This window comes from Tachypleus tridentatus, chromosome 6 (assembly GCF_004210375.1).
Source record: "Tachypleus tridentatus isolate NWPU-2018 chromosome 6, ASM421037v1, whole genome shotgun sequence".
NCBI classification, from domain to species: domain Eukaryota; kingdom Metazoa; phylum Arthropoda; class Merostomata; order Xiphosura; family Limulidae; genus Tachypleus; species Tachypleus tridentatus.
In genome coordinates, this window is record NC_134830.1 from 17476728 (window position 1) to 17490929 (window position 14202).

Consider the following 14202-nt stretch of genomic DNA (forward strand, 5'->3'; position numbering starts at 1 on the left):
AGTGTTGATTTCTCCAAGTGCAGTGTTTTTACTGTTAAGATTAAAAGTACTCTTTATCTTATGAAAATTTTCAAATTTTATGTAAATAATCCATAAAGCCTCTTAAATAAGTATCAGACTTTTTTATTTTAGCAAAACTTGTATTTTTGTTTGGGATTATGTAAAGCTTGTTTTTTATATTGGTTGTAAACTGCAGTAGCCTTTTTTTTGATGCTAGAAAGTTCTATAATGGAGAAATTGAGACACAGATGTATCACATGAACCAAAAAAATTAACAATGAGATTTTTTTTAATTAGGGAGTTAAAAATGTATAAATAATATAAAAAACTTTGAATTTTAAACTGTTTTCATGCCATGGTTCTTTGACGTACATTGATAATAAAGTTATTTAAATAAATCTTGAATGTAACACTAAAAAAATGTGACATGCACAAAATAGTCAGGTCTGGATGTGAAAGGTTAATAAATTTCCTGTAGAATAAGGTATTATTTATAATGTATTGGGTATATTGTGAGACATGCACTTTCATTGAAAGTTTTTCACAATCCATAATCTATCTGACCATGACACTGGTTGTATTTCTGTATGTAGGATATTTTAACAAAAAGATGTGGAATGATCTTGGTTGTTTAATTTGATAAAGTTCACTAACTCCTGAAACATGTTGAGATTGTTCTACAGTTTATTTGATGTATTTCCTGTGTGATGTTTCCATTATAGATTTGGTATTAAACTTTTCAAATGTGTTAGAATAATGTTTTATTCTTTTATATCTTCAATGATGAAATAATGCATATTAGGTTGTAGAATGTTTTATAAGGAAAATTTCAGTGGAAATTTCTAATATAGAAAATTATTGATAATTTGGAAATGTATATATTATACTAAACTGAATGTTTGTTAATATTTATAATTTTGTCAATGTTAATGATCTCTGAACTTAAACTATTTGAAACCATTGACTACTGATTTGCCATATAGGGTATGGTTTGCCCTCCAGCAGTTGAATGCAAGTGTGCTGTGTATAATGTATGGCTCAGTAAAATTCTATGTATATTTGAAGCAGCTGCACTCAAAGTATTAAGATTTAAATGTGGACATTTTGTGTAATGATATTTTCCTTTAGTTTTCATGGAATTTTACTTCACTGCATTGAATTATTTTAAATATAGTAAATATCTTTATATTTCAGTTAGAAGCACATTTGATTTCCACCACTTAATCTTTTCTGACCTTAGGATATATGTTCACAAAGTGCATTTTCCTAACTCCTTTTATAGTTTTGAACAGAAATTCACTTGATAACCTTCTCTTATGTGAATCCTCATAGGGTTGTAGAATTTAGGTGTTCTTTTAAGGTAATTTATATCACAGCATAAATAATATTTTTTGGTTTAAAAATAGAATTTTAAGGTGTGATAACAGTTATTTTAAAAATATTTAAATTTTATTCTTTTAAACCTAATTTTTGAGCATGGCATGGCCTAGTTTTTAGCGTGCTTGACACACATTCTTCAGGTTATGGAATCTAAACCTATCACCAAATGTGCTTGCTTTTTCAGAATTGAGAGTAGCATAATGTGAGGGTCAATCATGCTATTTCATGATAAAGCATAATCCAAAAGTTGACAATGGATGATGTTACCAGTTGCCTACCTTCAAGTTTACCACTTCAAATGTAAATATGGCTAGTGTAGATAACCCTAGAATAGACAGACAAATAAACTGACTTCTGATATGATGACTTGCCTCCATATACAGAATAGCTATTTTCCTCATGAAGTTGCACTATTTTACCTTGGAGATTTGTATGACACCAGCCTTGTGAAACTCCCATCTAAAATTCATAAGAAAACATGAGAACATGCATAACTGCATGATGACATACCATGTTTTCCTGTTGAGAAGCTGTGCACAGAAACTTAAATTGTATTTCTGATAAACCTCCTCTCACACTTCTAACCCTTCTTACCCATATTTCTCTGGTGCTGACGTTTGGTGCCAAACTCTGAAGTGATAGTTCAGTATATAGGTGTAGAGGGAGTTACATGAGCATGTCATGTTTCTGTTGGTTATGATGTTTTGCATGAGAAACATGTTGAAATCTTGGAATTGCAATAATGAGAGCAGAAGGCTTATGGCATGCATAAAGAAAAGCTTGCATACAGAGGGTAGCACTGAATGAGAATAGCTAATTTTGTAAGAGTGGTAAGTAGCTTTTGGAAATGCATTTTCATAATATGAAAATTATAACTTTTGTCTATAAAAGAATGGTTTATTCTGGTTCTCTTATAGAATGCATTTCAGTTTTTTCAGAGTTAATTGATTTTACCCTCTTTTTTTCTTTTTCAATTGAAACCATTTTATGTAATTTGTATTAATTTTTATTTAATAAGAGCAAATTATTGTTTTAAAGATACTCAAATATGTATTTCTAATAGCTGTTTCGAAAGGCTCTAACAAAGATGTTTAAGGATTTGGACAAAGACGTTGTTTTCTTAGAGACAAGTATGCGTCTAAAGCACAAACCTCACATGTGCATTGAGTGTGTTCCAATTTCCACTGAGGAGGGAGACACAGCACCCATTTATTTTAAGGTAATATTTCAGTAGCACCAAAGTTAATTATCTTGTTCTAAGATTTTTGGGGTCTTTAAAAATGATAATGATAATTACATGTTTCAAGTTGAAATATCAAGTAATGTAATTTTAAAAATTAAAAAAACCTCTAATAGCAGTTTAAATCCAGTTGAAGTCAGGTTTTTCATTTCTAATTTTCACTATATTTATATGTACACAATAACCTTTTTTTTATAGAAGTTATAAGTACTACATTCTTTACCAAGTAGCATCAAAGGGTCAGAGTGTATAATCAATTCTACAAGATTTTGTGGTTCATCATTAGTTACTTAGATAACACTAGTATGTTCAGGAGTACCATGACAGACATATAAGCCCCTCACTTCTCAGGTAATGGTTTAATAGTCTTGCATGATGTATCTGTTTACCTTTGACAAAGTTTGTATTAGATGTTCAGCTGTAAATCATCATGTAACCTAGTGAAGAGTATCAAAGTATAGTATGAATTATTGATTAGGTAAAAGCCCATAGTTACCATAATACTACTGCATAAAAATGATGAAAATAAATGTTAAGTGTGTGATGACATGTAACAATGATGTAAATAAATGTAGGTTGTGTAATAACATAGTGCGTAGGGTTCAAATCAGAATAAAGTGAGATTGCAAATTCTTAAAGAGAGGACTTAGTTGAATGAAATTCAAGTAAACAATTATTTAAACATTTTAAATTCAATACATAATATACATTTCAATGTTCTTACACTGGTTACAAAACAAAATTAAATATCTATAGAATAAAACTCAGAGATTTCATTGTTAATGTTACAATTTTTTGGAATATGCAAAAGTTAATGTATTGTAATTTCTTTTTGAGTGCTGTAAGATTAACATTGGTTTTATGAGGAGAATAAATATACTGAGTATTGCATGCAGTACAAAGGGAACATTCAAGATAAAAAAAAAACGTTTCAGCTGAGATACCTTATTTTTCAGCAGTAGTAAACTGTACTTACTGTAGATGTAGTTACTGTACTACATCTTCCTTTATTACTTTTGTATATTTTTCGATATATGTGTATCATTATTTTTTGGGTTTAGGACAGTATTTCATATTTAATTTTTATTTTAACTAAAAATTACATAACACTTTTTTACATATTTCTATTAAAATTGTATAGTTTAAATATAATTTTTTTCATCTGTATAATGCTCTATATTTTCAGAAAGCTATATTAGAATGTGAGACTGAATGGGCACAGAATAAAAAATTAGTGGATCTCTCCAAAAAGGATATCAGACATTCTGTGAGTTGACTTCATTTCCTTATCAGCTATTTTTACCTTTTACAGAAAGTATGTAGTAGCAGTAAAATATATTTACTTGTCTGAAATACTCTGAGTTTGTTGCACTAATTAAAAATAATCTTCTACTGTTTTCAGAATTATTTCCTTCATCACTGATCATGTTAGTTCTTATGACCAAGATTATTTACTGCTGTCTAACACATTTTACCTATTCTAAAAAGCTTCTTTAAAAGATGGTGAGGTTAATTTTAAAACATACATATAAGAAATTTTCCACAGATCATCTGCTCTAACTGGATGTAGGCTTCCAAAACTGGAGTATTTCATATGGCATACTTGAATACTATTAGTTTTGAATAGTGCAAAGAGATTTTCATGTTAGGATTAAAAATACTTTTTTTTATCTCAAAAATCTCAAATTTCATTTATATAATCACTAATACCTCTTAAACACATTTCAGATGTTTGTTTTCAGTAAAACTTTATATTTTATATGCTATTTGCTGTATCCCAACTCTATACAAAGTTGTTCAGTTTAACCAAATGTGACCAAAACGTAACTACCAGAAAAAAATAAAATAAATATAAATTACCCTGTTTTTCTTTCTAGAATGATTTCAAATTGTAAAGTGACACTACATTTGTTTATCCTGAATTGCTTTAAACTGATAACAAACATATCTATTTATAATTAATTTTTATTATTTTACTGCCCATTGAACCACATCTAACTACTGTTCTCACCATTAGAAGTTACAAATCACATTACGCTATTGAACTACACTACCCTCAAGCTGCTCACATGTGTGCTTGGTGAAACATTCTTATTATATTATTGTTATTTAGCTTACCTAATATAGCATTAAGTAACTTACAGAGATCCTTAATTTTTACATATCTGTAAGTTTTGTAATAATAAATAAAGAATAAACATGAAAAACAAGAAATGAAGTCCTTACTTTTTTGCTGTTGACTGTTGATGGCATTTAACCCTACTTTTTATACTAATTGTAGTTATGCACTAAACAATTTTTATTTAATTAGATAATGCACCAAAGAACATGTTATAGTAATAATGTGCAAAAAATAGGCTATTTCTTCTACCTACCAGAATTTTTCTGGCCATTACAAATTCATCCAAACTAGTCATTATTTTTCCAATGGAAACAAAGCTTGTACTAAAAGAGAAATTGACAATTATCTGTTCAGAACATAAAGTAATATAATACCATTTATTTGACAGATGAAACAGTGGCTTTCTATTAGTTACAGATAAGACAGAATTAAATGTGAGAGAGGATTATTAACATGTGACAGGTGGGTGTGGCAAGAGGATTAAGATATTTTATTTGTTGTCTCTTTACCCAAACATAATTCAAGGCAATAGAAATTATGGTTTGTCTGAGCAATTTATATTTAATTTCATACTTACTGGAAGGGTGGTAAATGAAATAGAGAAAAGAGCATGTCTCAAGAAGATGTGTTACACTAGGGGAATTAGAGATTTTTTTTAAATATTGCCTTGTAAAATTAAGAACTTGAAACTTGTATACTATTACAATATGGTGTGTTAACTATAATTGTATGCTATTTTAATTGGTATAACATAAACAAAGAGTAGTTTAATAAAATTTTGAATGTAAGTCACTAAATCCATGTGACATGCACAGTAAATGATGTCTGGGCAGATAGAATTAAGCAAATCAAAGACAGAAATCCAGTGCAACTGCATTCAAGGTTGTGACAGGGAAGAGCTGGATGATTATGGATACTTGCTAATCGATTGGTCTGTTAGTAGTATTCTACCTACAAGCAAAAAAAAAGGGTTGGCAATGATTCCTGCCAACTAAACCATTTGCTTACCTTCTAGTTAGCAGTTCATCAGGATCAACAAATTATCACAGATACTCTCAGCCATAACACATGTTGAACAAGTTTGATGGCAATATTTCAACTTCTTGGATAATTGAAATAATAGTAATTTATAAAACCTGATTTTGGTTACTTTATTATTTACATGACATCTGATTTATTTGTACTTTCAATTAATCAGTTCTTGAAATAATCAAAAGTAGTAATAATTATAAACATTATTAGACGATTATTTTCATACAGTCTATATAATTGAAACCTTATTAATAATTTTATTTATATGATTAATTAATCATATTGATTAATTTATTAAATTACCTAGATCTGTTAACAGGGGTATGTGGTTGGGATTGTCATGGTCCCAGTTTCTTGAATCATCCTTCTCATTAAAAATACAAATAATGATTTCTAAGTGTTACTAGAATCTTGTGAACATTTTGTTTATGGGCCATAATCAACTTTAGATGTTGCTTTTATCATGTTCATTGTATTAAGAGATACCACAAGCCTCATTGCAGTGGGTTTTCACTTTGGTGTTGGCAGGTTCTCTTTTGTAATTATAGGCTATGTCTTGTATACAAGAGTATTTTTTCTGATTATTTTGAAGCGTGATTTCAGATATAATGTTATTTTATATACTCTGACTGGCAAATTTTTCTATTTCCATGAAGAATTTTGAAAGTTCTCTTTGAAGGTTCTACACTTTAATAGTCAGGTTATATTAGTATCCTTTCTGGGAAAGGGCTGTGACTTATTGTTCCAGCAGTAAATCTAACATGATTGACATTCATTGTCAAATGATTGAAAGTATGCCATGAACTAAATATATAGTGCTAAACATGTTGTTCTTGGCCCCATACCTCATCTCTGTGATCACATGAATCTTGCAGTAGTAGAAATATTTTGCTCTTATAAGGTTCAGTTAATTTATGTCATTTGATATTTAATATTTTTGTTTAGCATGATACCCATGAATCATTCCTAATTTTATAGGTTTACATAGAACATCTGACAGTAGTAAAAAATAAAAGAATGATAAACATATTTCTAAGTTACTTGATTGGGCCATTGAATTTACTGTATTTGTATGATGTTTAAGAAAAATTATGGGATATTTAACAACAACAAAGGTTCAGTCAGAGTGGCCAACCAGGACAGTTAAATAATAAAAGCTTCATATTCATCACAATAACTTGGATTTTTCACAAACTAGGTATTACTTGCAGGAGTTTACCAGAATTGGCACTACTTTTAAATAAATAATAGAATTTTATTACGTAGTCTTATGCATAACAAGGAATAATAAACTGTTTAATGATCATTTGAGTTGTTTGAACATTATATACTGTTCTTAAAAACCATTATCGTGATCAAAATTTTAGTAAATATGTTTCAACTATGCATATGTTCAAAATTTTTGTATCACATATTTCATTATATAAGTGAGTATAATACAATATTCATTCCTTTTATTTGTAGGTTCCAAAAGGCCTCCCATACTTTAGTGTTGACTTTGGTTTTCAAGGGGGATTTGCTCATGTTATTGAAGATGAGTATCTGTTTCCCTCCTACTTTGGCAAGGTCAGATATTTTCCTCTTTAGATAATGTCTGTTTTACCAACATGTATTTTATGTGTAAATTATCTGTTGTTAACCAAAGTTGAATACAGATTGTAAGTAAGTATAATCAAATAATAATTTTGATGTGTAAAAAAAAAAAAAAACTAACAAACTTCTAATTGTTCGTGAAATTAGATGTGAAGGCATCATGATTGTTGTAGTGGTGGTTATAGTAATACTATTCATTTATTCTACACTGACATAATTGAACTACAATACTTTTCTAATTTAACTTATTTTACAGCTAAATCTTTATTAATATTAACAGCTAGAACAAATTATTTCAAATGAGAGAAATATTTGAGTTCAGTACAAGTGCTTTCAAATTTATAGTAAAGTTGAAACTTTCTTAAAAGCAAACTTAAATGTTGAATTTCTTTTGTTTGATTCTGCTCTTAAAGTGTTTAACAGAATGATTGAAAATATAGTCTCGTCACACTGTGAGAGAAATTATGATGAAAAAAAAAAGAGTACCTCAAGAGTGAAACATTTTATATGTCTTTTTTCATTTACTGTTTATCAGAGAACTAATATTAATCTCCAAAGTATAGCAGTTTTATTAAAAATTATGTAATCATGGTTCTAAAGTTTGTAAGATATATATAGAGAAGACACTAGTTTAACCCAGTAGTTCCCAAATACTTTTCAGTGACAAACACTTTTGAAATATCCTGAATCTGCATGACCCTGTTTGTTTGACAACATACTTTAACTGACCCATCCAGGTCTTTTTGCTATATATGAGTTTTTTTTCTGCCAAATATGCAACCTCAGAGTTGAAAAACAACTCTAGTCTAACTTGTTTATTCTGTCAAAGGATGAGTTGATCAAGGAAATGAGTTCAGAAAAAGTTTTGTTTAGCAGCTTATGCTTGTGTTTTAACAAATGAAAAAAATTATATATGTAAAAACAGTTGGTATGGGTAAGGAAAGCACTATGTAGAGGAGCGAACAACGTTTCAATCTTCTTCGGTCATCGTCAGGTTCCCAAAGAAGGTTGAAATGTTGTTCACTCCTCTACATAGTGCTTTCTCTGCCCATACCAGCCATTTTTACATATATAATTTTCTATACAAGTGGGTTTTCTCTTCATCAAAAATGAAACAAAAGATCTTTTCTTATCTTCATAAAAAATTGTTTCTGTTGTTATCAAACTTACTAATTCATTCAAAAAATATATTTAAAAACTGCAAAATATCACCATTTGGGTCAATACTGATATTCAATGAAAGAGCACTATGAAATTTAAACTCAGATAAAGAAGGAGAATGTTGTGTAGGAGTGTCTGCTTGCAACCAATCTTGAGATAATAATAAGGCAGCAGCATCATTGTCACTGTCTAAACAAGTCTGTTCTGAGATAGTTGTTTTACTTCCAAAAAAGCTGTTTTCACTTTCATCCTAATCAATATCACTTTCAACACGAAAGCAACTAAAAATGGAACAAACACGAAGAGAAAACTGGTTTACAGGTTAAAAACAGAATACATGATTCTCCTACCGAAAAATAGTATATTCTACTACCTAGAGTACTGGATACATAATTCAGAATAAATGTGGCAGAGATTAGCAAAAACATTTCCATTACCATCTAGAGAGTATTGGTTATAATATATGATAAAATGCATATAAATTCAGGCAAATTAACTTGGGCAAATATTTTTAAATCATGAAGGATGCCAAAGTTATTTTGGGCAAATCTTTGAAGAACCAAACAGTGGTGAGAACCAGAATGATAAAGAAAATGTTAAATTTAGAAAAAAATATATTATAGGGACAAAGTACAGAAGTCATTTTAATGATAAGCCTAGTTGTTATGATTGCAATGCTAGAAGTATAAGTAATAAAATAGACAGCTTTGAGTACTATTTAGAACAGGGGATTTTGGTGTAGTGGGAATAACTGAAACCTGGTTAGATGGAGACAGTTTTGATGATAGGAATGTATTTGAAATACAGGGTTATAAGCTATTAAATAGGGATGAAATACTCAAAAAGAGAGGAAGGAATAGCTTTATTTGTTAAATGCGAGTTACATTTGAGAGTATTAAAACAACAGTGAGGTTGAATCTATTTAGGTGTATGTTGATGTTTACAAAGGGAAAAGGCTTTAAGTAGAGTTTATAAGGAAGACTATCTTATGTTGTTATTGATGATTTATCTTTGGCACTAATACTACATTTGCAACATTTTTTTTTGAATTATTTTAGATCTTCTCATGGGGCCTGAGTTTACTGTTGATTGTCTTGAAAAAAAAGAATTTTGTGACATTGTTTTCAAACAAAAATATTCAAATTCACATCTCAGACAGAGAGGACATACAGTTCCTTATACACAGAAGGGTAGATTCTTACATATGGTTTGATGTTTTTTCTTCTGTTGGCTCTGAGGCAGACTTTGTAAAAGGTCAGAGGTGGACCAGTGAGAATTTAGACTGTATTTTTCCAGCATCTTTCTTTGCTCATATAGTTACTTATGAACCTCAGATTGACATCTTGTCTCTCTTGTGTGTGTGTTTTTTGGTTTTTTTTGTAATTTCTAGTATGTTATGTTTTGAGTATTTATCCTGTGGTTAATGAATCTTCACTTACTTTATTGGAAGAAACTAGTTCATTGGACTACCTGGTCCTTCTGCCTTTTCCAAACATTTCAGGGCATGCCTGAAGGTTTGCAGATCATTTGAGGGATGGTACTAACATGCATTGTCCACCTTGCTTATTGGATCAGAATGCTTTGGTTTTCCATTGTCTGATGCACTCTTCTTTCTTTTTTTTTTGGACTCTCTGAGGTTAGGCTTTATTTACTATTTGAGGCTCTAGACAAGATGTTACAAATCTCATTTTTCCAGAATATTTCTGTCACTTAAACAGTTTTCTTTTGCAACTGTTGTCTAAGGCCTATCTTAGATCCCTTTCTCAAATTTTGGAGTATCTTAATCATTTATTGATTTACACTTTGGTTAGGTTATAAGCTTCTGCTCTCTCTTTAGTGTCATAGTTAGTTTATTGCTGAGACCTTTTAAAAAGATATGCTTTACTGGAGGGACTTCAATATTTTCCATTGGTCTTTAAGGATCTATGATGAGCTCCTTTTCTTAGTCTATTTGCATGAATTCATGGAAGCTAGAGTAGGTGGGACCCTTCTCTATTCTTAATTTTCTATACTCGCTTCTATACTGTCCTAGAGTTCTTTTATAGGATGATTTACATCTCCCTTCCATGTTTCCAGATATTCTGCTTCAGTACCATGATCCATTGGAACACAAGAGTGATTTTGATCTTATCAACAGAGATTCTCCAATCACAACAGATCAGTGAGCCATTCAACTTCTCAGGAGTGGGATTGGGCCTTCAATCCAAGTCTCTTCTTCCTCTGTCTCTCATACATGTTGACTTTCCACTCACCACAGACTATTATTTTCAACTGTAAAGGGCAAGCCATCCAGGATCTTCTACACAGAGGCCATAAAGCTCATCACTTACTTTCTCTTAAGAGCTTTTATTAAGTTCAGTCTTGGACCCCCTATATTAAAAGAGTTCAGAGACAGGGTACTAGAATATCTGGAATGGACAGGTTATCATGCAATGACAGGTTAAAATCTGTGAAACTGTTTTCTCTTGAAAAAAGGATTCAGAGGGGACCTGATTGAGTTTAAGATTTTAAGGTAATGGATAATATTGATGCATCATCTTTTTGTTTCATACTTAATGGTGAGGATGATAAGATTAGAGGAAACAATTATAAATATTGGCAGGGTTTGAGTCATCTTCGGTTAAGAAAGTTTATACTTTTCTAGCAGGATAGTTGATTCGTGGAATTAACTCCTTTCAGATGTGGTGGATGCATTGATATGAGAGATTTTAAAGCAAAGCTTGAAAAATATTTGAATAACAAGGGCTGTTTTGAATGTTTTTATCATGGAGTTTTATTAAGTGGCTTGGATTGCCTGGATGGACAAACAAGCCCCTTGTTGTCCTTAAACTATATATATATATATGTATAAAACTTTTTTATTTCCTTTATTAATTTTTTCTACTGATTTAGGGACTTTATCAGTGAATTTTCTTCTTTTTTACAAAAAGGACCAACAGTATAATGATGTGGTATCTTTGAATATTTTTTATTGTTAAATTATACTGTTTTTGTTATAATTTTAAATGTTACTGTTTATAATAATAACTCGTTTTTCTTGGATGTAATTCAACTTATTTTGCCTCTCTTTTATATTCAGGAAATCATTGGGGGAATGTTGGATCTGGAGCCTCAGCTTTGGAGAAAGCCTAAAAAAGAAAACTTTGAAAATCAAAGGAAAAAAGTTCTTCAATTCATTGAATGGTGGAATAAATATGACTTTACTGAAAAAGACAAGAATTAATTTGAATTATTAAGTTGTACTCTGATTTGAAGGTGGTTTGTTTACTTACCAATAGAGGAAATTACTGAAAGTAATGTAGATAAATTTCTTATTGCATATGAAAAAATTACATCATATATTGTATTAAACATTTCTTAACAACTTCTATTTACTCAAACTTTATTTTGGTGTCTTGTTACTATGACCACTATACATACATATCTACCAACCCACCCACATTAAGTTTTCATTAGTTATCATATATTTATAAATATAAAGATTAAAACATAATAAACAAAACATTAACAAGCCTGCTTCTCATGAACAACAGTTATAGATATAAGTGTTGCATATGAAGGGGTGCCTCTGAAGAGTCGGTCATAACAAAGGTTTTTACACAAATGTAGTTTATCATGAGTCTGTGGTACAGAGAATATCATCACAATGCTTGGACTATTACCAACTTGTATACGAATGGTTCCATTATGAATTTTCTCCTCTGCCACAAGCATTTGGAGAGGAGGGGAGGATGATAAACATAACTCTTTTTTTTATTAAGTAAGAATATGTGTATGAAATTAACAAATCTTTCTTCACTTCACAGTTTTCCACAACTTATTACACTTAATTTTCAATATTAACAAAAGTTGCAGGTTTGTCAGCAGCTTTACTTAAAATCTGTCCTGGCACCTATCTTGAAGTTAAATATTGAAAACGTTGCTACCACAGTGGTTTCTTGGATATTAGACATGGCAGTTCTTGCTCAGGTCTTCAGAGAGATTGACATAATTTTGCTGACATCCCCTGACCCTTGACACAGTGTGTTCAGAATCAACCTGTTGTGACCTACTGGTAATACCAGCAGTAAGTTATTAAAGAGACTGACACATTTTTGCAGACATCCCATAATACTGAGTTCTAGTACCTTATTATTATTACTTCTTTTTCTTCTTCGATACTATGGAAAGCAGTTACTTTCCCACAACTGTCTGCAGGCAGTAAAGGGCAATATAGTTGTGGGTTTGAGCACCCATATCTCACTCTCCTGACTTCCATTTTGTTTTATTTTTTACTAATTTTATTATTATTATGTATGAATTTCTTCATGTGAGACTGGCAAACAGAAGTTAAGCCTGATAGATGGTGTATCCCCACAGCAATGTGGGCCCCACTTCTTCAGTTGCCTCCAAAACTTAGAGTACATTTTATATCCCACATTATAGCCTGTACCTTGGGGATCCTTTTGATTTATACAACGTTTTTAATTTTCATTTCAGCTTGTTTTTGTTTTTTAGAAAATATCATTAGTCAGAGATTTAAACTTTCTATTTTTAATATAGTTTTTCCTTTTGATTTTTTTTATTTTATTTGACTGTTGAATATTAATATTCTATATATATATAGCTGAAGATCTGCATTATGGCTTAAACTAATCTTACAAATATTAACCTCATCAAATCTGATTATTAGAGCTTGCCTATTCTCTTGATTGGAATGATAAATCTCTGAAAGTTGGTCCATCATTCCTTGGTTTTTTACTGTGTTCCCTCTTCCTGGAGAATGTTTTTTCTGAGAATACCCATGTTCTCCACATGAGATGTTATGGTATTTGTCTCTTAGCTGTATACTTTGGGATCATTTATGGATTGACAATAAAACTACCACACTTTTGTCACATTTGGGAAACACTTTGAATACAGCTGTTCACTCTTTACCAAATTTTCGTAAAACTATAGAATGTTTACCTGATTATCATTTATATCTACAATTGTTGTTTTTCTGGAGCACTGTAGTAATTTTTGGTTTACAGTGTTTCATTTGTCTGTACCTTTGCAAAAAAAATGGCATTTTGGCCTGTGATACACATTAATAAAAGTCTCAAAAGACATGACCTAGGAGTTGCCCATGAATGACCTCAATAATATTGTCAGAAGTTAGGCTCCCAATACCACGAATAATTATTTTCCTGTTTCTCCAGATATATGAATTATATACCTGTCATTGGAATACTCAATCATGTGGTGTACATAAACTTAATTTCAAACAACTGTGTATATTGTAAACATGAATAAATCTAGTACCACACTCAAAAGGCAGATAAATAAATTGGATTACATAATTTAAAGTAAGAACAGTGTAATATATCAGAGTAGAAGATGAACATACAGAATGAAAATCCACATACAAATGGTGTTATATCATCTATCAGAGTTAATCTCTATTTATGTATTATTTTCACAATGCTTATACTGGGAACTTCAAGTTGAAACTTAACACCAGGTATGGATGCTAAATTACAATTACCATACACTATCTGTAGTCTTCTGTGAGTGTGTAGTTGTACATAATGAAACAAAAACAACAAAATGAAACAAATTACTAAGCACGTTGCACTCAGATCATAAAACTTATTTCTGAAGTATGTGTCCCAGCCCTTATTATGTTCACGTACTTGAATGACTAACATGATTA

General features: G+C 30.5%; 1 protein-coding gene across 2 annotated transcripts in view; it reads left to right on the forward strand.

Moving 5' to 3' along the window:
* Window positions 1-11896, forward strand: part of LOC143252011 (CWF19-like protein 2) — a 55414-nt gene extending 43518 nt beyond the window's left edge. For both annotated transcript variants that reach the window (XM_076503517.1, XM_076503518.1), the window contains exons 14-17: window positions 2444-2599; window positions 3807-3887; window positions 7239-7340; window positions 11608-11896. In XM_076503517.1, coding sequence (XP_076359632.1) covers window positions 2444-2599; window positions 3807-3887; window positions 7239-7340; window positions 11608-11751 — 483 coding nt within the window. In that variant the 3' untranslated portion in view covers window positions 11752-11896. The remainder of the gene's footprint in view (window positions 1-2443; window positions 2600-3806; window positions 3888-7238; window positions 7341-11607) is intronic.
* The last annotated feature ends 2306 nt before the right edge of the window (window positions 11897-14202 follow it).